Source organism: Patiria miniata, unplaced genomic scaffold, assembly GCF_015706575.1.
Source record: "Patiria miniata isolate m_02_andy unplaced genomic scaffold, ASM1570657v1 HiC_scaffold_4, whole genome shotgun sequence".
Taxonomy (NCBI): Eukaryota; Metazoa; Echinodermata; class Asteroidea; order Valvatida; family Asterinidae; genus Patiria; species Patiria miniata.
The window spans coordinates 2,096,769-2,124,577 of record NW_024037071.1 but is presented as its reverse complement, the minus strand read 5'-3'; the positions used below and the strand labels follow the sequence as shown (position 1 = coordinate 2,124,577).

General features: G+C 40.0%; 2 protein-coding genes across 2 annotated transcripts; one reads left to right on the top strand and one right to left on the bottom strand.

Moving 5' to 3' along the window:
* Nucleotides 1-179: 179 nt before the first annotated feature.
* On the bottom strand, nt 180-22,042 carry LOC119739774 (PDZ domain-containing protein 7-like). The gene is made up of 18 exons (XM_038214839.1): nt 21,965-22,042; nt 19,581-19,994; nt 18,164-18,396; nt 13,231-13,380; nt 11,804-11,978; nt 10,982-11,176; nt 9,999-10,222; nt 9,109-9,326; nt 8,296-8,464; nt 7,646-7,804; nt 6,982-7,149; nt 5,722-5,960; nt 4,909-5,095; nt 3,995-4,072; nt 2,416-3,583; nt 1,047-1,288; nt 815-915; nt 180-534 (listed from the first exon to the last, which is right to left on the bottom strand). The coding sequence occupies exons 2-18, from the start codon at nt 19,706-19,708 to the stop codon at nt 379-381; spliced, it is 3,990 nt and encodes a 1,329-aa protein (XP_038070767.1). The 5' UTR covers nt 19,709-19,994; nt 21,965-22,042; the 3' UTR covers nt 180-378.
* Nucleotides 21,872-26,070, top strand: LOC119739775 (protein FAM204A-like). Its single transcript, XM_038214840.1, has 7 exons — nt 21,872-22,189; nt 22,461-22,560; nt 23,412-23,493; nt 23,757-23,779; nt 24,159-24,283; nt 24,871-25,017; nt 25,831-26,070. The coding sequence occupies exons 1-7, from the start codon at nt 22,010-22,012 to the stop codon at nt 25,924-25,926; spliced, it is 753 nt and encodes a 250-aa protein (XP_038070768.1). The 5' UTR covers nt 21,872-22,009; the 3' UTR covers nt 25,927-26,070.
* The last annotated feature ends 1,739 nt before the right edge of the window (nt 26,071-27,809 follow it).

Sequence of the window (27,809 nt, the reverse complement as noted above, 5' to 3'; positions counted from 1 at the left end):
CCACGGAAGGACAAGGCGGAAACAGTATGCCCCTTCGGCTTCGCCGCGGGGCATAATAAAAAGATCACAAAATGCAGCTATCCACCACTGATCATTAACCAGGCTTTTGCACACATCTGACCCCATTTCTTAGAGGCAATACCATGTTATGGCATCTTTATACTGAGGGTTTTTTTTTTGGGGGGGGGGGGTATTTCGATATATGAAAAACATCACCTTTCGATTTTGTTCGGTATCAAAAACATTTTGTCACTAGACGGCATTATTGAACTATCATCCAAGCCTAGAAACATCTGGAATTTTCAGAAGAAAACTGATGACTGATAGAATAGGATGCTCTGGGATTTGTGAACAAAAACTCACACCTTGATGACTTCATCAAAGATGGGTATCCATCTCCAGCGGTTGCTTGATGATAAACTCTATGGTCTTCCTAGTCTTGTCGTGGTAAGCCTTCCTGATGATGTCCACAGCTTGTGGATGGGTCACACCCTGGAGAGATTCCCCGTCCACAGACAACACCTCACACCCAGCCTGGCCAGAAGCAACAAAAAAAATCCAGAATTCATCGGGTTCTGAACAATTCACACCTAACAGGATTCCAAACTCCCCACGATCCTGAATGAAGTGTTAAACGTCCATGCAATAAAAGGATACGTATTTCAAACACACCTTACTGCACGATACCTACAGTCGACTCTCGTTAGTACAAACTCAGCCGGACCTAGCCAAAATGTTTGATATATCAGAATGTTGTATTAATAGTGGGGATTTTTTTTACTTCAAAATCTGTGCCTATGTATGGTAAGCTCACCTGAAGGATTCCATCATCTGACGCCGCACCCCCTGGAAAAATGCGATCGATTCTGACCTCGGGCTGGTTCTTGCTGTCCCGTCCTCCAGAAACACTGATGCCTGCAGTATGAATCAGGGTGCAAGACAGGTAACAAATCTCAATTACTGACTGCTTTCAGCTTGTTTTTTTGCTTAGCACAAAACAGTTCCTGTTTTTGTAGAAAGTTAATTCAATGACGTAGAGTACGTACCCAATGAGGGTCTGTTTTTATTGAAGGAGACAGTCATAGTCTCTATTCCAGCCTGTAGTTGCTCCACCGTATTGTCATCGTTGGTGGAGGCAGTGCTGGATGCCTTGAGGTTCTTCATCTCTGCATCAATCTCTTGGAAGGGCGCCGGGTCGCCCAGGTTGATATCTTCGATGTCCATGTAGTCGCTGCTGAAGCGTCGCTTCTCTACCCGCGGGGCCTCGTCCTTGCGGAAACTGTTCTTCCTGTTGGGCAGAACGTCGAGTAAGATGCACAGTGAAAGTGTTGGGGTACAGGGTTGTGTAGTTGCGATCATGTCAATCACAAGTCAATCACTAGTTATCACTAGTTATCACTAGTTATCACAAGTCAATCACAAATCCAATCTCAAGTCAATCACAAGTCCAATCTCAAGTCAATCACAAGTCACTCACAAGTCCATCACAAGACAATAACAAGTCAATCACAAGTCAATCACAAGACAATCACAAGTCAATCACAAGTCACTCACAAGTCATTCACAAGTCCATCACAAGACAATAACAAGACAATCACAAGTCAATCACAAGTCGCTCACAAGTCAATCACAAGTCCATCACAAGACCATCACAAGACAATAACAAGTCAATCACAAGTCAATCACAAGTCACTCACAAGTCAATCACAAGTCAATCACAAGTCACTCACAAGTCAATCACAAGACAATAACAAGTCAATCACAAGTCAGTCACAAGTCACTAACAAGTCACTCACAAGACAATCACAAGTCAATCACAAGTCACTCACAAGTCAATCACAAGACAATCACAAAATATCACAAGTCAATTACAAGTCCAGTCTCAAGTCGATCACAAGTCGATCACAAGTCAATCACAAGTCACTCACAAGTCAATCACAAGACAATCACAAAGTATCACCAGTCAATCACAAATCCAATCTCAATTCGATCACAAGACAACCACAAGTTATCACAAGTCCCATCTTGTCAATCACAAGTTATCATAAGTCAACGACAGGTTCAGTCTCAAGTCAAGTCGGAATGGTCCTTTTCCTATTCTACCAAGCAGGCAAGCACCATCGCTTCCAACCACCCCCATATCACCAATATCGAACACCTGAATTTGCATGATTTGAAAGGATTCAACATTCATAAGATTCAAAACTCGAAAGGCCATCACTTTAAGTCAGGCCAAATTCCCAAATGTTAAAAAAAATAAAGAATGTGCCACTGGTTTACAACGCGGTGATGGGTTTTGAAAGATTCAATAACTTTTCCAGCCAAAAATAGCCTTGGGATAAGAATCAACAACACCATTTATTCAACTTAATACTCTTCTGTTGTGGGAGCAAGTGAAATCTGTACTTGACTTACAGAATGCCCTTCCTAGATGGCACGGGTGATGCTCTGTAGTCAGTAAAAGTTACTCTGAAGGGACTGCGACGACCACTATCAGAACTGTCCAAAGACCCGTCGACAGATCCCTCCACGGAAAGAGTGTCCTTGACCGGTTGCCTGGACTTCTTCTTGCTGAAATCCACCTTGGCGTAGATGGGTTCAGCTTTGGCCACGGCTGCTCTTGCTTCAGACTCGTTGCTGGATGGGGTGAGCGGGGAGCGCACGGTGTTAGGAGGAGTCTTGGGGATGGTTGGAGACGGGGGACTGCCCGGGGTGGAGACGGGTGTGGGAGGTAGGGACATATCACTGACGGGGGAGAAGGGGTTTGGCGAGGACCAAGCCGGGGATGTCGCCTCCGAGTTGTTGCCAGTGTCTTGACCGGAGTCGCCGTTTGCCCGGATCAAGCTGTACAGACCGCTCTTATTGGGCTTGACGGGGTTATCCCCGCCACTGCTGTTGGCATCACTGTCTGACGACCCGTCCTCGAACTCAGGAAGGTCGACTTCCTCATTGTCACTGCCGTCAAGTCCGTATATCTCAGCATGGTAGACTTCGGCGACTCGCGGTGAGAGGTCACCTGTCTCTAAGGTGTCATCTTCGATCCTAGGCAACACCCATTTCTCCTGCTCCTCTTCCTCATCTCGAACGACAAACTTGGGCAGCAAGTCCTGATCCGGCTGATCCTGTTTGCTCTTTGGTTTTCCCAACTTCTTGCCACCCTTCTCCCCCGCTTCTCCTAAACCCTCATCCGGCGATGCTCCCTGCTGATGCCTTTCCAAGATGACCGGAAGCTTCTCCACAGTGCTCTCTCGGACCGCCACGACAACTTCTCTTTCTTCATCCGTCAATAACGGTGAGGCATTTGAGGTCTTACTGCTCAAATTGGAATCGGGGGACCCTGCCTTCACGTCAGATTCTGAAAAGTTGTTTTTGCCAGGGTTTTCGAAGAGAGACATGGCGATGTCGCTATTGTGCAGGGAATTGGTGTCCTCAGCAGGAAACTCCTCCTCTTTGTCTGCTAGCTGCTCCGCGTATGCAGCAAGTTTTCTCTGGTTCTCCCTGCGTAGTTCCTTGAGCTCGTGCTGCCGACGCCTGTCCTGCTCGATGTCTTCCTGAGTCTGCAAGAAGAACTTGCCCTCTTCATCTGGAAAGAGAAGGTATGTCGGAATTTGAAACTTTGGTTGAAATAGACTTATTTCTTCCCTCTTCAAACCTTGTGGAAAGCAGTGGTATGCTATGCATGATGAAACATTAAATTTCTCTGTTATCTTTCTAAATCCACCAACATTTTAAAGGATTCTGTAGGATTGAGGAAGGGGTAGTCCAACCTTTACAAGAGGCTTGATGCCCTCTTGAAATTTAAGGTACAAAGATTTTACCATTGAGTTCCTGCACGGTGGATTTTGGGGAATTCAGTTCCCATGATAAATGCACAGTTAGTGTAAAATGAAACTTGTTTGAACTCATGTTTGTGCAAAAAAAGTCTAGTGTGACATAATTAAACAAAGGCTTCAAGTGTTGAGAGGCCTTTTGCTGAATAAAATATCATGCATACCTGGCTTGGTCTCCAAAATTGTCTTCTTTGGTTTACCAATGGAGTTTCGCCTCATTGAATTCAGCGGCTGTGAGAGATCTGAGAGAGAGACAATGGGAATCAAAATGGTCACCTTTGAAATATGAGCAGTGAGTTGTCTTGGAATTTGGCAAAAGGAGATGGCATTGGGCACAGGCCGTAGTGGTGAAACATGAAAAAAACACCCCAAAAAACACAATGTGTGTGATTTATTTTCAATTTTTAGATTTATTGATTTATGTAACCTCTGATATGTCTACTACAGTTATTTTAAAGAAACAGTACAAAAATCATTTATTGATTTATGTAACCTCTGATATGTCTACTACAGTTATTTTAAAGAAACAGTACCAAAATCACGGAAAATTGTGTGTTTAAGGAAAAACAATTGGCATCTTTCATTTTTACGACTACAAAACTTGGAACTTTAAAGGCCTTTTTCTCAGTATTTTCCTCATTTTGACAGCATTTCTCTCAGTATTTAACTTCTTTTTTGAAAGTTCGCAATAATAATGTCCGACTGGAGTGCAACAAACAGAATTGTAAGGAGAATTTTATTCAGTTTTCTAATACCTGCAAACCCTCATTTCGACCTCTTGCCCACTTCTGTCTCAGTTTGCCAGAAGGCCTGTAACACTCTCCTCTAGATTATGCACATATGAGGACAACAACGAATGCATTGTTGTCTCTGTCTTGCTGTCCTGATATGGTATATAATACATGTACGCAGTATGTTCGAAGACAAGGCACTGTGTTTCCTTTCGCTACTCAAATATAACACTCTCCTCTAGATTCGCACATATGAGGACAACAACAATAACGTTTTCTCTTTGTCTTGCTATCTTAAGACGATCCATTCTATCAAGGAGCCCCTTCCACAGATCAACGCTACTAACCTCGCCGTGCAAACTGCAGCTGATCGTAGGCCTGCAGTTCCTTCCGTGACACCATGCTGTCAAACCGGCCCAGGTCCGAGGGGGCTACCACCCCCCGGATCTCCCTGAGTAGCAGGACCTTCTCTGGCTTGTCCAGGATGACTAGGATGGGGGACACCAGGTTCTCAATGCGCCCCTCTTGGTGGTACTACAAAAGGAGATGTGCCAAATTTGAGGTTATCCAAAGAATAATGAAAGCTCAATGCAAATTACATAACAGCTCTTCGGTATATAAATATCATTCTTGAGTGAAAATGGAAGTTACTTAAAGTTTCATTCCCACGCTCTTCAACAAATTCAACTTTTTTGTCAATTAGTAACTTTTCAACTTGTATGTTTTATTCCAACCAAAAATCCTTCTTTCCTTTTTTTTTTTTTTACTTCTGCAAACCTCTGAAAAAAAAAAAATTTTGTTTTGGGCACAAACAGATTCGCTTTGCGAGCAGACTGGCTACCAGTCCGTACATTATCGATACTGATTGTGGGGCAGGAACCAGTCTACCCCGCGAGAACGGGAATTGTTGTTTGGCAGCCAATAATTCAAAATTATAAATTAATAATTCAATAACTAAACATGGGCCGATTTTTTTCGGTCGATGTCTCATTCAAAAGTGAAGAACTTTTGTATTGCTAGAAAAAGTAGCAATTATAACACAACTCTATTTTCAGGATAAAACTCGATAAATAGCAGAGGGAATACTCTTTTAGTCTTTGTCAATATATATACTTGACCATCAAACCACATGATTGTAACATTTGTTCTCGCTAACTCACCCATCGGACGTGTCTCATGATGGCCCCTTGCTCGTCGTCACTCAGCAGTTTCTTGGCCATGTCTTCCAGTACACTCATAGCACTGGCATATCGGACTTCTGAGTACATCAGCTGGGTGCCCGCACCGTGCGTGAACGCCGTGGGCTGCTGGGTGTCCATCACGGCCGCGTGTTGGGGAGGGACGGTGCTGACTGGCTTGGGTCTGTGTCGGCGAGCTATGCTGCCTGGATTGGAACTCGCTGTATTACACAAGGAAAAAAACAAAAATACAATTGAAGGATAAAGTATTTCTAGCCCCTTTAGATTGACAAATATTTGTTGGTTTGGTGTTTATACTTCCATGAAGATTTCTGTAACAGTCAAACCCTGTGGGCTGGGTAAAAAGTTGAAAAGTCACAATAGATACAAATTATATCTTGTTTTCCTGTTAATTTTCTGAACAGAATTTGATAAAGCTACTTTTGGGCATTTTATCATTTTCAACTCTGATCGGTCAAATTCTTCTAAACCACTGCAATTCAAAATGTAGGCCCTTTTTTTAGGGGGTGGGGCTGGGGGGGGGGGGGTGGTTGTCCATAAAGTCATAATGTTAAATGAAACAGGTTCGATTGAAACCCCACATAATCATCAAGTACAATAACAAATTTCACAGGGACTACCAAAATAAAAAAGTACTTTGACTCTTACAGAATTTTGATACAAGTAAAATAAAACTTTGAACTAAAAAAGTTTTCTCATGGTCTTTCTGTCATGTTCTAAAACAACAATGCAAAACTGAAAGCAGAAAAGTATAACCACAGCAAACCCCTTAAATGCTGGCAACTTTTTATGCCGTAGCAGATGTGACACTGAAGTTTCTGTCTTGAATGACATCACGGTTTTGCTCATGAATATGGAAATTTGCATTAGCATAAAAACCAAAAAGGCACCAAAAACGCCCTTAAAATAGCAGTATGAAGATTTAAAATAGAGTGGGCCCTTCAACGAAATCAATATTTTTTTTCTTCAAATGAACCATACAGGGAAACTCACTAGGTGAGATATAACAATTGAAAAGTTGAACAATGAAATTGACTGGAGCGGGGCTTGAACCTGCGACCTCCGGATAACCGTTCCGGTGCTCATACCAACTGGGCTGGATAGCTCAGTTGGTAAGAGCACTGGAATGGTTATCCAGAGGTCGCAAGTTCAAGACCCACTCCAGGCAATTTCTTTGATCAACTTTTCAATCATTAAATCCATATAACTTAGAATTCTTACCGACTGCTTCCCTTTCATTGGTCTTGCGGGTTGCCCAGTTTACAGTCGCAGTCTCTGATTGGTTGGTGTTATCACTGTGCGCTTGTGGCTGTTGTTCGATGGATGGCTTTTTGTTCAGGCTGGCATACATTGCAGATGAGGGGTACCTCTTTTTGATGTTTCTTTGATCTGCGCAAATGTAAAGTCAATTTTGCATAGTACGATAACACTGTGGCTTTGTGCAAGACATTATAATAGAAAGGACACTGAGATTCTGTGGACCGTACACAGGTATCCAGAGTTGTAGTCAAGTCCACACAAGTCCACACAAGTCCACACAATTCCACACAACTCCTCACAAGTCCACACAATTCCACACAAGTCCTCACAAGTTCACAATATCCCACACAAGTCCACACAAGTCCTAACCAGTCCATTACAAGTCCTCACAAGTCCTTTAGTCTCAAAGCAACTCACAAGCTATTCAAATGAACTGTGACAGAAGCATTCCTTTGTTACTGCTCAACCCACGTTACTTGTGACTGGACTTTTGATTTGCTTTACAGGTTGGGTTTTGAGCATTCTTCTGTTGGATTCTGAGGGTAGTTATTATTGAAACGGAACAAAAATGCATAAAATGAAATTCCTTAATGCAATTAAAACAGGACATCAATCCAAGTCTTACCCGCTGTGGCTTTCTTATCTCCTCGTCGTTCAGCCTTCTCCTTCTTGTCTTTGCTCCTCATCTTCATCCCAAAGAGGATCTCCCTGAAGGTGCGGTTTCTTTGAACTCGTCGGCTCTCCTTGCTCTGGGACTCGCTCTCAAACACCGGCAAAGCTTTCTCTGAGATGACAACGAAATGAAATTGGTTGCTTGAATGAAAAAAAAAGTGAATCTGATGAAAAATGGCTTATGCAGGGGTGAGATTGGGAGAAAATGAAAAATCCAAGAAATAATCAGCAAAGGGTTTGAGGGTCACCAAACGATAAATTTTATACTTCTAGAAAGGTGACATGTTCATTGTGCGCAATGTCATACACATTCAGGGAGTGTGGCCTAGTGGTTAGGGTTTGTGACTCATGATCAGAGGGTCAGGGGTTCGAATCCAGCTGCTGGCCATATGTTGTGTCCTTGGGCAAGCCACTTCACCCCCACTTGCCTCTTTTCCACCCAGGAGTATAAATGGGTGTTGACATTAGCTTGGGAGTAACATTCAACAGACTGGCGTCCCATCCAGAGGGAACAGAAATATTCTCTGTCGTTTCAAGGCAAGGAAACCGAGATAAATGCCGGCCCAATGAGCCGTTTTGGCTCCGGACAGACTTTCCTCTTACCTCCAGGAAACTTCATGCTTTGCGAACGGCCGATTCTCTTGTCGGTAGTCAGAGCAGTGGTGCCCATGATCATCTGGGTGCCAGACCGTGTTGGGCTACCCGTTCGCTCGCTGGGCTGCTTGGGCTCAGCTTGGGAGCTTTGTCCATTGGATGGTAAAGGCAGATGCTTCTACAGCGATAACCAAATAACAAAATAAGTACATGATTACTGCACTGTATGTGACGTTGACCATGTTTCTTACAATGAAAAGTACTAAAGCATTGAGGTCAGCAGCTGCGCCCAATTTCTTGGCTCTGCTAACCACAGAATTCCGCGCTCACGATGACCATTCTGTGCTAACCGGACTAGCAGAATAATTCTGTGCTAACCCTGTAAGCAATCCTTAGTTACGGGATGTACGTATGCACAAAAGCCAAAATTCCTCATTAACGCGTGAAATACGCTTACCGTAAGCACAGAATTTTCTGCTACAGTAAACGGGGATTTTTCGCTTACGGTAAGCAGAGCCCAGAAATTGGGCCCAGATGTGTACGGGGTAATGACTGTGGGCCAAGGTGACTAACAAAAAGAAACTCCAATGTTTTCATGTGTCAATAGTCACAGTCCTCATGTGAGCAAGGAGCCCGGACCATGATGTTCAGGGACAACATCTGACAACACTTTGACAATAATTTATTCAAGCTTGGAAAGTTTTTTAGCAGTAACAAACTTAATCAAAGTCAATGGCTGTTGCTCAAACATAATCACCACTATTTGAGCTCTGCATCAGCATGTCTGATATTTGTGGATTTTTCCTTTTTTTTTTTTTTTACCTGTATCAAGGAGGTTGTTTCCGTTGCTACCGACGACCGGGATGACTTTGGGATTGGCGTAGGTGACATGGTGATGGACTGGTTGACTGCCCAGGTGTTGCTCTCGTTGTGTGCGTGTGTCTGTGTGTACTGCTCGGCTACTTCTACAGGAATGGCGTCGATGAGCTCAGTGTGGGTCAGGGGCGTTGTGCCCGAGGTAGGCGAAGAACTGTGGTGGCCTAAAATGTCAACAAAAAAAACCCCAAAACAAAGGTTGAACGACGAACATTCACACAAGATGGATACAAGACCTGCTCTGCTCCCACGAATACCGGACGAAGTTGCAGACATTGTTTTTGCACAGAGTGCATGTGAAAATCATTTGAGGTTTTGAAATTTTCTAAATCACAAACAATAAAACTGTTTTTATAAACAGAGTAGTAACTTAGCATATCAGTATGCAGATTTGAATTTGAATTTTTTACACAATAATAAGTTTCTTTTCTTTTTTTAATAGATTCTTACCTTTTTGTTTAAAACTTTTTTTTAAAAGGAGGGATTTTTACTGGTGTTTTATCTTTTTTTTCGTAATTGTAAATTCTTACGTATTTAAATATATGTACATGTATACTGTTTTTATGTGAACATTGGGAAAACGAACTTCACTTTTATAATATTTTAATTGTGATGAAATTATTTTTTTTTTAATATATTGAATTGAATCGTGGGACTAGCTCTCATTGTTTCAGAATCAGCCATTCATTAATACTGGTGTTGATGGCTCAATGCTGCAAGGTCCCACAGACTTTTACACCTGATGCACCGCGTCGCGTCTGGCGGATTTTAGGTGAAAGGAAAATCAGTTGAACAAAAGCAAGCCTGTTAATTTAATTGCGAGTTTCCAATCTTACGTTTGTGCTGATCCTCTCGGTCCGGCCATGCGTAATCGTCGCACAGTTCGTTGTAGGCCGGGTACCGGTTGACGCTCCTAATGGTCATGATGAGGCACGGCTGGTTGCGTATCAGCTCCACGGCCTGGGCGTGGGTGGAATTCTCCGTGGTCACTCCGTTCACATCGATGATCTGATCGCCGACAGTGATACCGTGGGCCTCGGCCAGCCCGCCCTTGTCAACTCTGGAATCGAGAGAAGGTTTCACAACCACGGGTCAGAAAAAAATTTTGCGTCAAGAATTCTCGTCAAGTTTTATATGTAATATAAAGTGTTGAGTAGACTTGAAAAAATGAATGGGATTACTGTATTATGTGCAAGCGAGCGGGTGCGAGCAGACACAAATTTACTGCAACTTCTTTGCTTTATTAGGCCATGTGTGCTTCCTCTAAGATGAATTTGAGTAAAAACGATGTAAAATATTTGCTTTATCAAAACTTTTATTTTTTTCTTCAAGCTTCAAATCGTACAAAATTGTAAGAATACGCTTTAGAAAGCAAAAATGTACAGGGTGAGTCAAAAAAAGCATAACCCAAATGTCGGGACCATTGTTTTAGTGAAGTTCTACATGTAGCACTTTCAAAATCTAGGATATGAAAGCCCAATCCAAATGCTTTCTTTTAGTACAATAATCATTCCAATCACTCATGTTCTTTTCAAGTTACGGAATATTAAACACAACCACCGTTTTAAAGTTCTGTCCACGGATCACAACTAGGTTAGTGTTCTTTCAGCAAAACGAAACCAAATCACGTAGGGATGTGTGTGAATTGTTTTCGTTTTGCTGAAAGAACGCACACCTTTTTTTGTGATCCATGGACAGAACCTTAAAACAGTGGTTGTGTTTAAAATTCCATAAAATTCCTGCACTGTGGTGGATTTTGGAGAATTCAGGAAGCCTCCAAGCAGATATTTGAATGGTTTTAGGGTTTTATGAGACCTACTTGGATACGTAGATGCCCACGCCGTACTCCATCCCTCCTCTGATGTTGAAGCCGATACATCGCCGCGACGACAGCGTAATGATGACCCGCCTCTCGTCGCCCCGGCTCAGCAGCCGCGTCCCTCCCATGGCGGCGTGGGAAGGGTCTATGTCATTGAACTCCCCGGCAACTATCTTCCTTCGAACAGTGTCAAACCTAAGATACACAGTAAGATTTCGAATGTGCATGGACGTTGATATAAATTTATTCTCTCTCTGCCAATGATGTGCAACTATGCCATGCTACAATATATTTCATTTCATTTCACTTCATTAAATGGTTTATTAACCCTAACCAATCTAAACCTATCAAAGTTCAACAGCAGGTTTTGTTGAAATCTATTGGGATAGGTACAGTACCCCTAAAGTGATGGTCTTTTACAGTGGGTTTGGCATACCTCCAGAAACTAAGTCCAACAGTGTGTGTACGATGTCCCATGTGGGTGTTGGAATTTACCAGAATGGGTATGGTTCCTAGTAAACTATGCTAGGGGGTTAGGGTTAAAAAAAAAAACATGACTTGTAGCCAAAAGCTGAATTGAACATGATTTACAATAACTTGAAGAAAAAAAAGCATTCCGATAAAAATACCATTTCTTATTCATTTTGACTTGCATGGACGTCCAAAATCCCTATGTTTGCATTGTGTTTTAGATGCAATGTGCAGGCTCAAGGAGCCAATTTCAACAGAGCTACTAAAATACAGAACTACACTTTCAGACAGAAAGTTTGGCCCAGCAATAAGTTAAGTAGATGGTCCGCGATGGGAAAGAGGAGAATTTACCAGGTAGTCTTTTCCTTGGAGATGCGATGTCCCGATATCCTACCGGAGTGCTTGACCTTCAGTCTCAGCCTGCTGCTTCCCTGCAGCACCATGCCTGCACTGCTGCTGGTGATGTTGTCAAAACTGATGTTGTTGACCTCCAGTATCTGGTCCCCGGGGCCTAAGCCCAGCGATTCTATACAAATCAAAGAAATATACAATTCAGACCAGCTGTTAGAAGTTGTGACGTCCTTTAGAGCAGAACTTTGGCCGAAGCTGTTGATAAGTCAATAGCTTCCATGTTTTCTCATACAACATCAGGTTAACGAAGAAATGTGGAAGGCGCCCACTGAATGGTTAAAATCTGGATGTCAAGACGCAGTTTTCTTTTGCATAAATCTGTCCATGTCACAGAAGCCTGCCGTGCAAGTATCTATTCCATAGACTAAATTGTTACCCTTCATGGATGTGATACACCGGCAAAGGGCAAAATCCCAGTTTAAAAATTCATCAAATATTTACATCATTCCAAAGGAAAAATTCCACAAAAGGGATACTGCTTGTGTCTATATCAAATTGTACCAGGCAAGCTCAGAGGTTGAGTGACGAGCTTAGTGGTTGAGGCGTATTAAAGTGGGTCATAGTTTCAAGTATTACCCAAGTAAGATTATGAGTGAGTTTTTCTGTTTACTAGCTCTAAGGAAAACACTGAGAATGCAGTGCTTTAGAATGTTATTATGTTGGTGATAGAAGAAACCCAACATTAGAATTTACCTCTTTATAGGCCAAAAAAAGAGTCTCCGGTTTCTGGTATGGAGCTTGCCCAAAAAGTGGTGCGGTGACGCTGCCTTTTTTATTATTATTTTTTTTTACCGTTTTTTTTTCTTTGAATGTCGGCTGATAACTGCAAAGTGGTGCCCAACTAAACCCCATCTAAAAACACGTTAGAATTGTGCAGCAGCAGGATTCCAGTCAAACCAGTGAGTTTGGCGGTTTGAGACATCATCTTTCATGGAAAAAAAAACTTTTTCATTTTGCTGAGGCGCATGGCTACGGCACTGCGTGCGCAAACCAGAAACCGGAGACTTTTTTTTTGGCCTTAATTGTAAAAGCAAATGCTGCATTCTCTGGTGTTCCAAAGAAAAGATTTTAGAATATTCTTGTTATCAACTGTGTGCCTCATTATTTACATTTATAAAAAAATTCCTATTTGAAGTGTAAAATGTTTCAAAGACCAAAAACTGTGCACACAACAGCTTATATTTTCATGATTTCTGTAAATTGTTTTATTTCAGCGGGATTAGAAAAATATCCAATTAAGTACCATTTTTGATACTGCCCTTGCATAAAATGTTGCCAACACATCTCCTTCTCAAATTACATACACTGAATCTTCATCATAAATAAGATTATTGTTTTTGGACTTGTTTTCGTGTCTCGCTGTTTACCTTCCACGGAGCCGGGTTCCACCTCGCTGATGAAGATTCCCTGGCCGTTCTCCGAGCCCCCCTGGATACTGATCCCCAGCGCCTCCCTGTCCTTGTCAACGGTAACCATGCGAACGGCGGTAGCAGGGTTGTCATGGAAACCGTTCGTGCCTGGATGTACAAAATTAGCACCAGAAAAAAAACCTAAAATTAAAAAACCCTTGCTCATTTGCTATTGATACTTTAGCAATAGGACAAACTGAATTATTTTCACCTTTTAATCCAGCAGAAATTTGCTACTACTCTACAAGAGATAAAAAAGTAATTATTGAAATACAAAACCGGTTTATAATAAGCCTATCGCCATGTTGACAGGTATTTTTAATAAATTACCTGTAATGGGGTGCTTGAATGGTCAAGGTGGTGTTGTTGACCACATGGACGAAGCAATCAAATTGATTTTTGGGCCAGGCAGAGGTGCTTGTATGAAGTGGATGACCAATTATTGAGTTGACCTTGCAGCAAAAAAATAGTTAAGCTTCAACCTTCCCAGTTTTTATAATGAAACAGTGTTGTATGTGTAGTGTAAATTTTGGTGGATTTAAAATAATTTGCGTTAACCCTAACCCTCCTCAATCCTCCAAAGTCCTACATGTTTGAGAGGTTTTGTAGGATATTGGAGGATTGAGGCTGAACGCAACATACAATTTTGGAGGATTGAGGGCACATGGACATTCAGTACCGGTTGATTTTGGAGGATTGAGGCTGAATGGCATTTGAAGAAGAGAAGGATTTTGGAGGATTGAGGATGAATGCATTTTGAGCGCCAGGGCTGATGGAAGATTTTGAAGGATTGAGGCAGTGCGTATCCTTCATGTGAACATATTGGCAACAATTTTTGAGGATTGAGGATTTTTCCTAGCGAAAAGGGCCTAGGGGCCAGGGTAGGGTTAATATAAATTTGGAATTTTGCATTTGGGGAATAATGAAATTTAGGGTTAACTCTAGGAGGTATTCAGGAGATATTCTTGATTTCAAGGAGATATTCTTGGTTTCAGCAGAGTCCTAGAAAATTACTTGAAACAACGTTACTGTTTAAAGCCTTCCCTTAAATTTACCTTTTCCAATTCAGCAATAACCTAATCAGAGAGGATTAAATTTCAGGAAATTTACAGTACAGATACTGCATTAAAAAAACATTAGTTCATTTGATCTACAAAAGTGAAAAGACCTCATTGCCTTATCTGAAAGTCTATTCATTGGAAATAATCATGTATCGATAGACCTCCAAAGTAAACACGGTTTTTGGTCGTATACATGTTTATGTACAACTCATCTGATTCCTATGCCTGGGTGTAACAATAGCATTGTATAAAATTACTCCAGTCCGTTGCATTTCCACAAAAGAGAAACCCTTTGAATGGACCGGCGATTCACAAAACGGTTGTGTAGTGGAGGCCAATGTGTACTTCTAGGTACTCCAATAAATAATGGGGTTACCATGGATACCCGATGCCAGCGGTAAACAATCGGTAATGTAGCTGGTTGCCCTACACATGTAATAACAATCCAGTACACAATGAAGCATGCACTTTGTGGCATATTATGTTACGTGAAGTAAATGTAAAGTACCAGTATGCATGAATAAAACAGTGAAAGGTTGTTCTAGTTTATAACCACAATATTGTACACATATATGTACATGGGTTGTTGTTTTTTCGGGGGGGGGGGGTGATTCTCCTTTTTGTAATTAATACAATCTGGGTCATAAGTAATTGACAAATAATCTCTGAAAAATTATGACACGGCTTCACTGATTTTAATTTAGTAATGTCAAGAAAAAAATTGATTTCCTATTACATTGAACAGGATTTTGCAGGATTCAGGCAGTGGTCACCCCTCCATGGACCATATTCAAAAAATAATGGAGGAATTTGCAGGATTGAGGCTACATGTATATGCTTTTTTTCCATGAGGCCAATTGGAGGATTTTGCAGGATTGAGGCTACATCCTAGCAAAAAGGCCTAGGGAGTTCGGGTTAATATTTTTTCCATTATTCTAAAATATTTATATTCGTTGTTCGGCATGAATTTCTAGGTCGTGTCAGGTAATAGAAAGCACAGGTATTTTTTCTCGGTCTAGCAATGAAAGCACAAAAGGTTTGACCATTCCTACAAAACAACTGCTCAACAAATTCAGCTCAACACATAACGACGTTGGTACATCACCTGAATGAAAAACCAACCACAAGGCCACAGCATTCATCCTAATATCATACACAGTTATAATTCATGGGAACCACAAAAATATGCAATCGATACGTAAACTGTACATTGATCCATTTACACTCATTTCAACGTTAAAGTAATCAATATTTTCATTATTTGTATTCAAACTGTTACACGTACATCTGGTATTCCATGTTGTCCCGATGTTGTCCTGCCATTCAATGACTATTCACAAAAATATGTTTACTGTGTAAATTTGTAGGAATAATTTAATGCAAGGTACATGCATGTATGTATTCCTAATTTTTCTCAACAATTATTTTGACTGATATTTCTTGGTAAAACTTTTACAAACTTCTGCTTGAAAGCATTGGTGTATGATTTAAAGTGTGCATACAGTAAAATGAAAGGGAATGTACATCATTGGCTTTTGCTGTAATTTTCAGAAAATGAACTATTTGAGGGGTTAGTATAATAGATCATATATTGTTACACTGACATGTTTGAAGTTTTGTGTTCGAAAATGCTCGAAAAACCAAGAAAAACAAAAATGCTCAAGTAGTCTGGTTCCCTGACTCCAGTAAAGATAAAATGGATCAATTTATAGATGCCGGAAAATTATAAGGTAAGGGAACCAGTCTAGCTGGCCTGCACCCGTTCATGAACATGTAACCAATAGCAAACAACATTTTGACTGAAAAAAAAAATTGTAAATTTGGAGCAGTAGTTGAAAAATAGTTATGTTTTCCAACACCGACCACCGTTGGAAATGTATACAAAAATACCATTTTCTTGAAAATGACTTCACACCAGGTGCCATAATTTACAGGATGCTTTAGACTGTCATTTACCAACATCCTAGTAAGGTATTTCGTAAAAACTTGGTAGTTTTATTTTTCGATGTTTGCAAATGTTGTATATATATTCCCTTTAACACTATGTACGAGCCATGCATACAAACATGAAACAATTTTCCAAAAAAAACCACCACCCCTGATTTTAAACTTGAAGTCAGAACTGCAAGTCCTGCCCAGACTTGATTGTACCTTTGGCTTAAAATTGCATTATTTTTGAGTTTCATTCTGAATTTGTGTTTCTAAATTGCTTTTTTTTCTGGCAATACATACAAGTTATTCACTTTTGAATGAGTCACGGACTGAAAAAAAATCAGCCCATGTCCACTTATTGAATTATTACTTTACAATATTGAATTATTTATAGCTGCCAGACAATACAGCTGTTTTCGCGGTCGCGGGGTAGACTGGTTCCCGCCCCACAATCAGTATCAATAATGTACAGACCGGGAGCCAGTCTGTTCGCAAAGCGGATCTGTTTGTGCCCAAAACAAAAAACTTTTTTTCCCACAGGATTGCAGACGTCAAAAAAAAAGGAAAAAAGAGGGTTTTTTTGTTGGAATAAAACATTCAAGTTGACAATTTATTAATAGGAAAAAATAAAATATGTTAAAGAGCACGTGAAGCTCAACTTTAACCTTAACCGAACTCAACCCATCAAAGTTCAACAGCAGGTTTTGTTTAAATCTGTTGGGATAGGTACAGTACCCCTAAACAGATGGTCTTTTACATTGAGTTTGGCATACCTCCAGAAACCAGGTTCAACAGTGTGTGTGTACAATTTCCCATGTGGGTGTTGGAATTTACCTGAATGGGTACGGTACCTTGTAAATTAGGCTGGGGAGTTAGGGTTAATGTCCCAACAAAGTTTTTAAAAAATATACATGCCACTGGTTTACTTCGTGAAGTAGATTTTGGGGGAAGCTACCTTGCTAAAATGTCTAGGGGAATGTGATAGGGATAATCGTGCAATTTCTTCTTCCCAACCAGTTGAATTTACATGATATAAAAACTATAAGCAAACCAGCACATAACTGAAGTTTCATTTCTGTAAAAAAAAATTCTTTGTACACTTTCCCTCTAACTAAATCTAACCACTTCACTAAAAATATCCCACACAGGGGTGAGATTGGGAGAAAATGAAAAATCCACGAGGTAATTGACATCAGGGTTGGAGGGTCGCCGAGGGACTAGAGCAACATAGGGTCTTTGGTACATGTTTGTATTTGTCTAAAGGCAAACCTCAAAGTACCTTTATATACGTTTACATGTGATAAAAAAAAAACCTTTAGGCCAAAAAAAAAAAGTCTCCGGTTTCTGGTATGGAGCTTGCCCAAAAAGTGGTGCGGCGACGCGGCTTTTTTTTTTTTTTTTGCTTCAAATGTCGGCTGATGACTGCAAATGGTGCCCGACTAAACTTAGTGCAAATTATATGGGAGTCCAGAGAGGCCACATAAAACTTATTCTCGACCATAACCCAATCTAAAAACACGTTAAAATTGTGCAGCAGCAGGATTCCAGTCAGACCAGTGAGTTTGGCGGTTTTCAGATATCATCTTTCATTGAAAAAAAAAGTTTTTCATTTTGCCGACGCGCATGGCTACGGCGACGCGCATGCATACCAGAAACCGGAGACTTTTTTTTTTGGCCTTATGGTGAAACCTCATGAATTCCAGATTTAATAGGGATTCTTAAAATAATCATGAAATCCGGAAAAATCCTGAAGAAAAATCCTGAAATCCCAAAATATCCTGACAAAAATTATATATCCTGTAACCCATGCAAACATTACAAGTAAAGGCGCATTGAATATTATATAGTACAGTTCTTAATATTTACTTATTTATATTACATTTTCAATTTCTCCTTACCTCTGACCGAGCCAGCGCTTCGACTCTTGCGTAGATGTTTGACGCTTCCGTTGGCAGTGGTCCCGTCGGCGTTGGTCAGGATGACCGGGTGGGCCATCTTGGCGTAAGGCGCCAGCCAATCAAACTGGGCCAGGTGCATCTTGGGAATGAGTCCTCGGATCTCCAGCAGGAGGTCCAGCTTGGCCGGAGTGTCTAAGATGTCCCTGAGATACGTCATGAGCCTCCTCACGTCCCTGAGGAGGAGGGAGGTGGGAGGAGCAATCAATATAAACACAGTGTGCAGGGTTCCCAGTATTTTATGAAAACATAATTCCCTGAGTTTTCCCCTGATATTTCCCCCGACTAATTTCCAAAATTCCATGAGAAATATTTTCATTTTAACAAGGTTGCTGGGAAGTCAAGAGGTGGTTGCAGCAAAGCAACTAATATATTGATAATGTAGGCAAGTTGTCGACAAGCGATGGCCTCCCTTCTCCCCTTATAGCCATCCTTTCCTCATCATATGCAACTGAGACACACATACGCCACACTGGCAAAAACCTTTCCCTTCTGGGTAACTGTCAAATTCCCTGAGTTTGCCTTGATTTGTTAGTGTTTCATGAGTTTTCCCTGGAAAAATGGAAACTCATTTTCGAGGTTTCCCTGATTTTTTTAGTGCATGGTTGGGAACCCTGCAGTGTTAAGTCATTTTTCCAGAGTCCCTTGATGTACCAGTGCTATAACGTCAGGCAGTTACGTACGGTAGATATCAAGCAAATAAAGCACAAAGGCTATATTGACATTAACTTTGAATGAATATGAATTTAAGAGCTTTTGGCACAGCTTTAAGAATGTGAGCAATGCAGTGTTGCAATCGAGTCCACAACAAAGTGATCAAAAATCGTTCACAGTCAAGACACAAGATATTGAAATGAATCATGACAAAGAAAGGCATTAGGCCAAGTAACAAAAAAAGTTTCTTGTCTGGATTTTTTTTTATAAGGGAGGCGGCAGTCCTTTTTTTCCCTCCAGAATTTCTAAGATAGATTCTTCCACTTTCTCAACTGATACGTTTACTAATACTTTTACTGATACTTTTGTGTTCAAAGGAGCTGTCACCCTTTCTACCAGATTACGAACTTGGTACATACATGTACAACGTAGATACAATTTTTGCTGGAAACACATAAAAATCCAAAATTTATTGCAACTGTAAGATTTGAAATAAGTAGGGGGAAAAAAAGAAAGTGGACAGGGACGAGAATTTTTTATTTTTATCCTCTGTTACATTTTGTGTGTATTCATGACCGGACTAGTGATGGACTCAATCACAAGACTCGCAGTTTTTTTTCTTTCGGAAATTGTTTTGTCCCACGTTCTTCCTGATCACAAATAATACATTTCTTTCCTATAATTTGATCTGCTCTAGTTTTCTTACTTGTAGGTTTCATACTGCTTGAGTACATCGTGCAGGTAGTCGCGTTCCATGTCGTTCAGCAAGACTTTGGACTTGCGGTGGAACAGCTGTAAGTTCCTTCGATGGTTCTCATTCGTGTCCCGTCCCATGGTGTTTTGCTCTTCTATTCCAGCCTCTGAATCACGATTTTCTCAAAATCATTTTTTTCTTAAAATATCCCAGAATTGTTTTTTGACCACTGTTGTGTCTAACGATATGCCATTTAACCAATCGGTCTGATTTCCATTTCGCTCCTTGGTGTTAAGTCAACTCCAAACACATGTTATTTAAATTTCTCCGAGTCACGTGATCTCCGGTTGGCGGCACCTGATACTTGTCATGTGATGTCTCAGCCACACCTGGTTCATTCATCTAGAAACAATTGCTTGTCCAAACCTGTAAATTCAAACAAAGGAACAGAAAATAATAATGGAATAATTGTTAAAAACTGTTTCAGATGAACATTTACCTGTTTTCTACTTCAAAATCTCTGGAAGTGTGTACGTATTTCCACAGAGAAATGACAGTATTCAAACTTACTACAATTCAGATCCTTAATACTAGCCAAGTGTTCAAACATTTGTCTAATGTCCACCACTGTATGACCACCGTATGACCACTGTATTCATGCCCTGTTAAAACAATGTTTAGACGACGACTGATTACCTCAATGCATGACCACCTTTTTATAATGCTGCATTGTTTTTCTACACCAACAAAGCACAACGGGTCAAATTTCGAGAATCCAGAGGGTCACTGTAAACATACAAGGAACAGATCAACAGCAAAGTTTAACTAAAGAAAGCAGGAAAGTGATACGGGACACCAGACCACCAGGCCCTGTGAATAGTTGCCACTATGAGATTCAAGTTACAGGCCAAGTTTTTTATTTAATCCCAATTAGATGTAATTTCCGTGCTCTTTAACAAATAGTCACTTTTTTCTCTCTTAATTTGATAGTCGAGTGTTTCATTTCGACAAAATACTGCACTTTTTCTATTTTGGGTATTTTCAGACATGTGGAAAAAAATTCGGCTTTCAGGCCATGTCCGAATTGCTTGGCTACAGGCCTATGAAAGTCAGTCATTGCAAAAATGTTAAAAAATAAAAAGACATGAATCTGGGACATTTCCAATTTTGTTAGAAAATACTTTGAAAATGTTCTTGACTCTCCACAGACTTTGTACACAACCAACGAAGTGGCGTCTGGATACTACATTCTTTCCTAGGCTACTTTTGCAGATCTGCCCTGCAAGTAGACTGGTTCCCGCTCCCTACTTTATCAATTAAAAAAAGAGGACAGGAACAAGTCTAGTGTCTACCCAACACGAAATGAAACATTGTTAAAATAATTAAAACGATTATTCCTTAATTAAACACGGGCCTATATTTTCGGTCTGTTTCATTCAAAAAGGAATGTACTAGAAAAGTGCAATTAAAAAACAAATTTTCTAATTTTTGGGAAAGAACGTAGTATCTAGACGCCACTTCAGCGGTTGTGTACAAAGTCTATGGAGAGTCAAGAAAATGCCAGGTATTTCCTAACAAAATTGGAAATGTTTCTCAGTCCCAGATTCATGTATTTTCAACATTTTTTGCAACAACTGACCTTTAATTGAGATGATAGCCTACATGAAGAAAAAAGTGGCATCGGGCTGCAACGTATTCCTTTCCAATTTTTGTTAATAAAACTTAAAACTGGCACAGACAGTCATCTTTAACCCTAATGATCACTTATCAGAGACATTTTAATATAATGACTAAATGTCTGAAAGTGAATAAAAAATTAATGTGTTCATCTCTCATGAATCCTCCAACATTAATGACTATTAAAAAAACCATTTTGTTTTTATATCATATATGTTTTGCACACTTGTTTAAAACATGAAACAGTGTTCATGTTGGTTAAAATCGTTCCTGTTGTACATGTAAAGAGACTGACGAACGATCAACTCTGGAATTTACATTTTTTTTAAATCACGAGAAATGACGTCTCTGGCTTACTTAAGTTACAGTGCCATAGGTTTGTGCATCAATTGCAATCTTCTTGTTCATCTCCATACCCGAGAATGTTGAGACATTTTGAGACTCTTCAATTTTCATTTCAATGTTTATCATTTAAAATTATACAATCTCACAAATTACAATGAAAGCAAGTGTATCATTGATGCACTATGTAAATAACACAATAACAGGTGCAGTAACGATTTTGTGATTGATTGATTCTGGAGGCAATTAAACAAGACCGCTGATTGGCCGACTTCAACACGCGCAATTCAGTTGACCCCAACTTGACCCAGCGATGATTTTTGGACGAGATGACACACGGAGGTTTTCGACGGCGAAAAAAATACTGCATTTCTTACCTCAAAATCATCGATACATAAAATCCGCTGGGATTCAAAGTATCCATGTGGTCGGCTGTACCTGATGTCGAGGGTCTTCCGAGTGGAAGCGATTCCGACGAGGAGAAAGCGGCAAAATTTGAGGACGAAGATTCGCCAGACGACTGCACCACCGACGCTTCGAATGTATCGTGTAGCAACAATGTTATAGCGCCACCAAGAGGTGTGCCTAATCAACACTGGCAGGTAGTGAAACTTGGACTTTGGAAAAAGCAAGAAAATTACATTTTCCAAAAACATATAAATTAGATACGAAATACAGACCCTACCTCAACATTCAGCCTAAATGATCGTCATTCATAACAACTAGGTTGAGAAAACGTGAATGAGACCCAAATTATTTTTCATTTTTAACAATAAAAATAATGTGGTGAAATTAATTGCAGTTGTTATAAACTTTGACATGATTGACAATTTAATTTTTTTAAAGAGAACGCTGTATTCATTGTTATTTCAGACATTCTGTAAACTAAAGAGACGCCGTGAAGAGACGAAACTGTCCCAGACACAAACAAGACCGAAGCGGCAGAGGAAGAAATATGATGTTAGACTCGGAGGTAAAAAAAAACCTGCATTTTAACCGTCTGTTTCCCTCATCTGACAATATTCAACATCGGGATCTTTGGCTCTTGGAACCCGACTATCAACTGAATGGATCTCTGACTTTATTTCACTTTAAAAGAAAATGAATACCATTTGAAAATCGCGTCTGCCGTAACGATAGCCACTATTAGTACAAACCTGATTAGCATATTACGATATAGCTATAGTTGTTATTTAAGTGCTGATCTGTTTTGTACTATAAAATGAAAATAAAATGTTACATCATATTTCAGGCAGGTAGAAACATTGGTATTTTCTTCCTCCATGCTTTATGGAAACATGACTTAGGAATTAGGCCTACTGATTTAATTAATGAGGGAAAAACTTGCTGAAGTGAAGATACAATTATGCCCTGTGAATTGTTCTGCCTGAAATTGTAATCGCTCTGAATTAAACAATCATCGAAGGTGGTATTTAAAAAAAGTATGCCGGTAGGCACACTTTTTTGAATGCATTAGCAACAGATCCAGTTACTAGACCTACAAAATTGTGCATGTTTTTTTTTCTGTTTTCTTATAATTTAGAGCAGCCACTGATATCAACTTCTACAGGTTAGCTTGATATGCACCTAACTTGAGATTTTTAGCAATTTTGTTGCTTCAAACAAAAAGAAATTGCACATTTAGCAAAGGATCCTATATAAAACCTTTAAAGCTAGTCTTCAAGATTTTTTTCTAAAAGTGAAACTGAAAAAGAGAAACAAAATTTTGTAACAAATGTTCTTTGTTACAGCAGTCCAGCCAGTTTTAACATTCTCCTTAAATGGAGTATATTTCATGTCCTCTTTGCTTAATTTTTTTTTCAGACCAGGAAGATGCTTCCTCCACTGAGACCATAGGCCATTCATCTGTGTCTTCCCCAGCATCCCATCTACAGGAGAAAGAAGAGCTGGACGATGAAAATAGAGTTCTGTGCGATGAAAATGGAGTTCTGTCTGAGCCACCAGCCAGCACCGAATCTGCAGGTACAATAATGCTGTTGCCCCCTCTAATTATTTGTAAAACCCTGTACAAAAAATGTAAAAAGAAAATTTGCCAAAATGCTTCTTAAAATTGACTGTTTAAAGATGTTTTTCATTGAGTTCTTGGGCCCTTTTAGACAGTAGTGGTTTTTTTCTTAAGAGGGGGGGGGGGGGGGGGGCGTTGACCAGGTCAAAACCCTCTTGTTTGGATTGTAGCGGGGGCACAACGGGAACTTGGAGTAAAGGGGATCTAAAAGTTAATCAAAAATGTAAAACATTTATAATTTAATAAATCAATTTTCCTTCTTCCTTCTTCCTATTTGACGCATATGGTGATCACATGGCGATCACATGACTACACAGAGAAGTCAAATAGTCTTGAGAGGAAACAAACTTTCATGCTCGAGTCTGGAGTGATTTGGGGGGAGACAGGTTCGAGGCAATTCATCCAATTAAAAATGTTTATGTTCATCCAGTTGCCTAAATTATGTGCTTTGTGAACATAAACATTTTGAATGGTATACCCAAGACAAGCATTCTACAATTTTTAACATTTCATTGACTTCTTTCTATTTGCATTACTTACAAAAGCCGCGGAAAAGGAAAGCACCCCTACACCAGAGCAACAGGAGCATTGGGACACCTTGAAGAAACATCTGAACGTCAATGAACACATCTACCAGGGGATTGACCACGGCCAATACGACCCACATAAGGTACGGCATTGATAAAAGTGGATTGCATCTGTGTGTTGCAACTAAGGTCATCTTAATGATTCTTCAATGGCAAATTACAAAGTACCAAGGAATCAGGGACAGGAAAAATGTCACACTTGGGACCCTAAATTTTTAGAATGACACAACTATGTCACCTCTTCTTTGTAAAAGTTGAGGGGGGGGGCCGGGGGGGGGGAATTGTTCAGGGAATCCATTGTGTCTGTGAAATGAGTTTCTGTGAGTGACATTGTATTGGCGCCTATTTGCAGTAACACCACGATTCAGATAGTCTCTACCAGTTCATGCCGGGATTATTTTGACAAGAACAGAACGAGGCACAGGATTACTTTTCACCCAACCTCAAGCCAGGTGGGTTGAAGCCATCACCCTTGGGCAGCACACTCATATTTCCAGCCTCGCTCCTGCGAGCAGGTTGCCGACAGATATTTCCGGCCTTGCTCCTGCGTGTTTATCCATCATCCGTTTCAAATACCGCAAAACTTTTCAGTGTATACACGGCCTCCAGCGCGAACTGGTTAAGCCATTGAAATATTTATCAAAATTTCCTTATCTCTTCTTTTCACAAGAGTGGTTTAGAAAAGGAACTTGACAAAGCCGTGGAGGAAGGCAACTTTGAAGAAGCGGAGGAACTCAGCAACCAGCTGGCGACGCGAGACCTAGCCTGCAAGATAGCTAAATCAGCGGAAGCAAGGGACTACTTGAAATGGAAAGAGGTCATTAATGCTTGGACGTTCTTTGACTAACGTTAGGAAGTGATTCAAAACTCAGAATGCTTTGAATTTACTACTGGGAATACCACAAGTCTAATCAGGGATGAGCATTGTTCCCTCCAGAAGCCTGGGAACGCCAAAGTCTGATATCACAGAACTGAAAAAAAATTAATTGGCACAAACAAATTTTGATTAGCAGAAATGGGTTACCAGCTAAAATGTCATGTGAATTGAACTGCCTGTGACTTTTGCTTTTGATTTTGCTTATCACACGAATTTGCTGAGCAAGATATTTTTTGCTTATGAGCTCTGTTCTCCGATAGTGAAAAATCGTGCTTACTTTTGGAGGAAATTATGTGCTTACAGTTGAGCATATTTCACTGGTAAGCCAAAAATGTAAGCCAGCACTTGCCCCCCCCCCCCCCAACTTTCAAAACTGTTCTGTTGCCGCTGGCATGTTCCAACTAGAGACTGCATGTTGATATAAGATACAAGTGTGTACGGTGAGCTTATAGCTTTACGGTATAAACTGCAACTTTCGCCAACATCATAAACATGAAAAATCTTTTGTTTTTCCCAAGTAGCCAGGTTTTCACTTTTAAAATTCTCCTCAAATGACATTAAACACCTTTCTTTTTCATCATCTAAGAATTTACTAAGTAATTTGTAAGTTCGTTACGGGTACCCAGTCCCATAAACTGGTACCGATTCCCGACATCAGCAGTCGGGTACTCGGGTAACCACTTCAGATGCACATGTCCTAATAAGATTGTTACCACAGGCAAAATTACGAAGTGTCTTTATTTTTCAAAACAGGGAGAAGCTGCCAGGAAGAAAGCCAAGAGGAAAAAGAAGAAGCTGAACTGGGGCTTTGAGGCAAAGGAGAGATGGCAAATGAAAGGCAACATGTGACAGCCCCGACACAGAGTGTAGATCAAATCACATGCAACGTCAGGCCTGTCGGTTGCCAACAGATAAAAATGTGACCAGCTCCACCAAAAAGGGTATTAAGTCGCGCTGAGCATTATTGTGTAATGGCCCACTCAACATTGAGAGGGTGAACATTTGGTCAAAATGTGTTTTTCATTTTTTTATCATGAATGACATCTTTAAACCTACAGTTTCAGGTTACATTCACAGAAATGTTGATTTTGATGAACAAAGTGGAAAAAAATAACCATTTTGTGTGCAACGTTCTGTTGTTCTGCAACAAATCCAGCTATTTCAAAGGCCGTTTTCTCAGATGAGATTTGAAGGTTGGGGTTTTCTCAGTTGTGTAATTTGAACTCCAAGGAAGTAATTAATATGCAAATACATCATATCTCCAGAACTGGAGGGACTATGGAGCTCTAGTATATACCAAATGAAAGCTTACATTGTGGGCTTTCCAACCATGTATATAACTCAATTTCTCTTTTTTGCGACATAATACCCTTTTTTGAGGAGCCGGTCACAAATGAGCGTGCAAATTGACCTAAAATAACAAATAAATGAATGTCTCGGAGTGAAATGGAAAGAATAATTTCATGAGGTGACAGATGGAGTGTTCCATTCCATGAGGCGAATTTCACTATGTGAAATTATTCTGTCCATTGCACGAATGTGAAACATTCATTGTTTGTTTCATACAACACCTGAATGTAAATCCTCGTCATCTGATTGGTCAGAGACACCAATAGTGTGCAATTGGGATGAATAATTCAGTGGCATGTGATCAACGACCCACCAATCAGATGACAGGGATTTATTCAGGCTTTGTGTGATTCCCAATATTAAATGGCTTCATATGAATACAACATCCAAGTTTGCAACTAAAGATATCAACACACGCTGAAAATGATTTTAATGTGTATTTATTTCCTCACAAAAACATTTTGTGGACGTTTTTGGAAATCCGTGGAGGAAGAATTACATTTTTGTTACCATAGGAAAGAGACAAAATAATACTTCACAGGAAACAAATATTGAAATATCATCAAGCTACCAAATTTCCCTTTTACCAAAAAAAATGTACCAATGTATTAAAAAATAAAATCTATACATAAAAAATAATCTAACACATTTCAGCTACGTGAATTATCCTCGCTGATTAGATGTACGCATTATAAATTATACAAAATATTCTGTCATGTAGAATATTCTAAATGATGACACATTAGGATTTACGGAAAGAATGTAGTATCCAGACGCCACTTCAGTGGTTGTGTACAAAGTCTATGGAGAGTCAAGAACATTTCCTAAGTATTTCCTAACAAAATTGGAAATATTTCTCAGTCCCAGACTCATGTCTTTTCAACATTTTTGCAATGACTGAACTTTATCAAGATGAAAAACGAAGAAAAAAAGTGGCGTCAGGTTGCAACATTCTTTCCGAATTTACCTTCTTTTAAAGAGAAGGTGCACCTTCAATAACAACATGCCAGCTTCACTGTGTTTTGGTGGGTATGTGCATGATAGCATGAATGCATGATCCATTCAAATATTAAAATGTATGTGTGGTTATTTATTGATTTTTTTTTTAGGGGGGGGGGGATTTTCAACTAAATTTGCGTTACATGTCAACCACGTACACCAAGCTTATATTTTATATAATATACACTGTGTTATCCTAGACAACAGATTAAAGATTTGCTCGTCGGCAAAATAGACTAAAATAAACAATGCCCATATTTTGGCGATGGTTAACGTTTTTAGACTCTTTTAAGTCTTGATAATGCCTTCAAAAACCGTATGTGTCATTTCATACCATTTCATAACCGTATGTGTCATTCATTTTTATTTTAACCCTAACCGAA

Excerpts from the sequence above, each read along its gene's own strand:
- LOC119739774 (XM_038214839.1), bottom strand. The coding sequence starts at position 19,708 with ATGGGACGGGACACGAATGAGAACCATCGAAGGAACTTACAGCTGTTC. Across the intron at positions 8,465-9,108 it reads AAACAACCTCCTTGATACAG|AAGCATCTGCCTTTACCATC; the intron begins GTAAAAAAAAAA and ends TTATCGCTGTAG. Across the intron at positions 4,073-4,908 it reads GCTGCAGTTTGCACGGCGAG|ATCTCTCACAGCCGCTGAAT; the intron begins GTTAGTAGCGTT and ends TCTCTCTCTCAG.
- LOC119739775 (XM_038214840.1), top strand. The coding sequence starts at position 22,010 with ATGTGGTCGGCTGTACCTGATGTCGAGGGTCTTCCGAGTGGAAGCGAT. Across the intron at positions 22,561-23,411 it reads ATATGATGTTAGACTCGGAG|ACCAGGAAGATGCTTCCTCC; the intron begins GTAAAAAAAAAC and ends TTTTTTTTTCAG. Across the intron at positions 24,284-24,870 it reads GCCAATACGACCCACATAAG|AGTGGTTTAGAAAAGGAACT; the intron begins GTACGGCATTGA and ends TCTTTTCACAAG.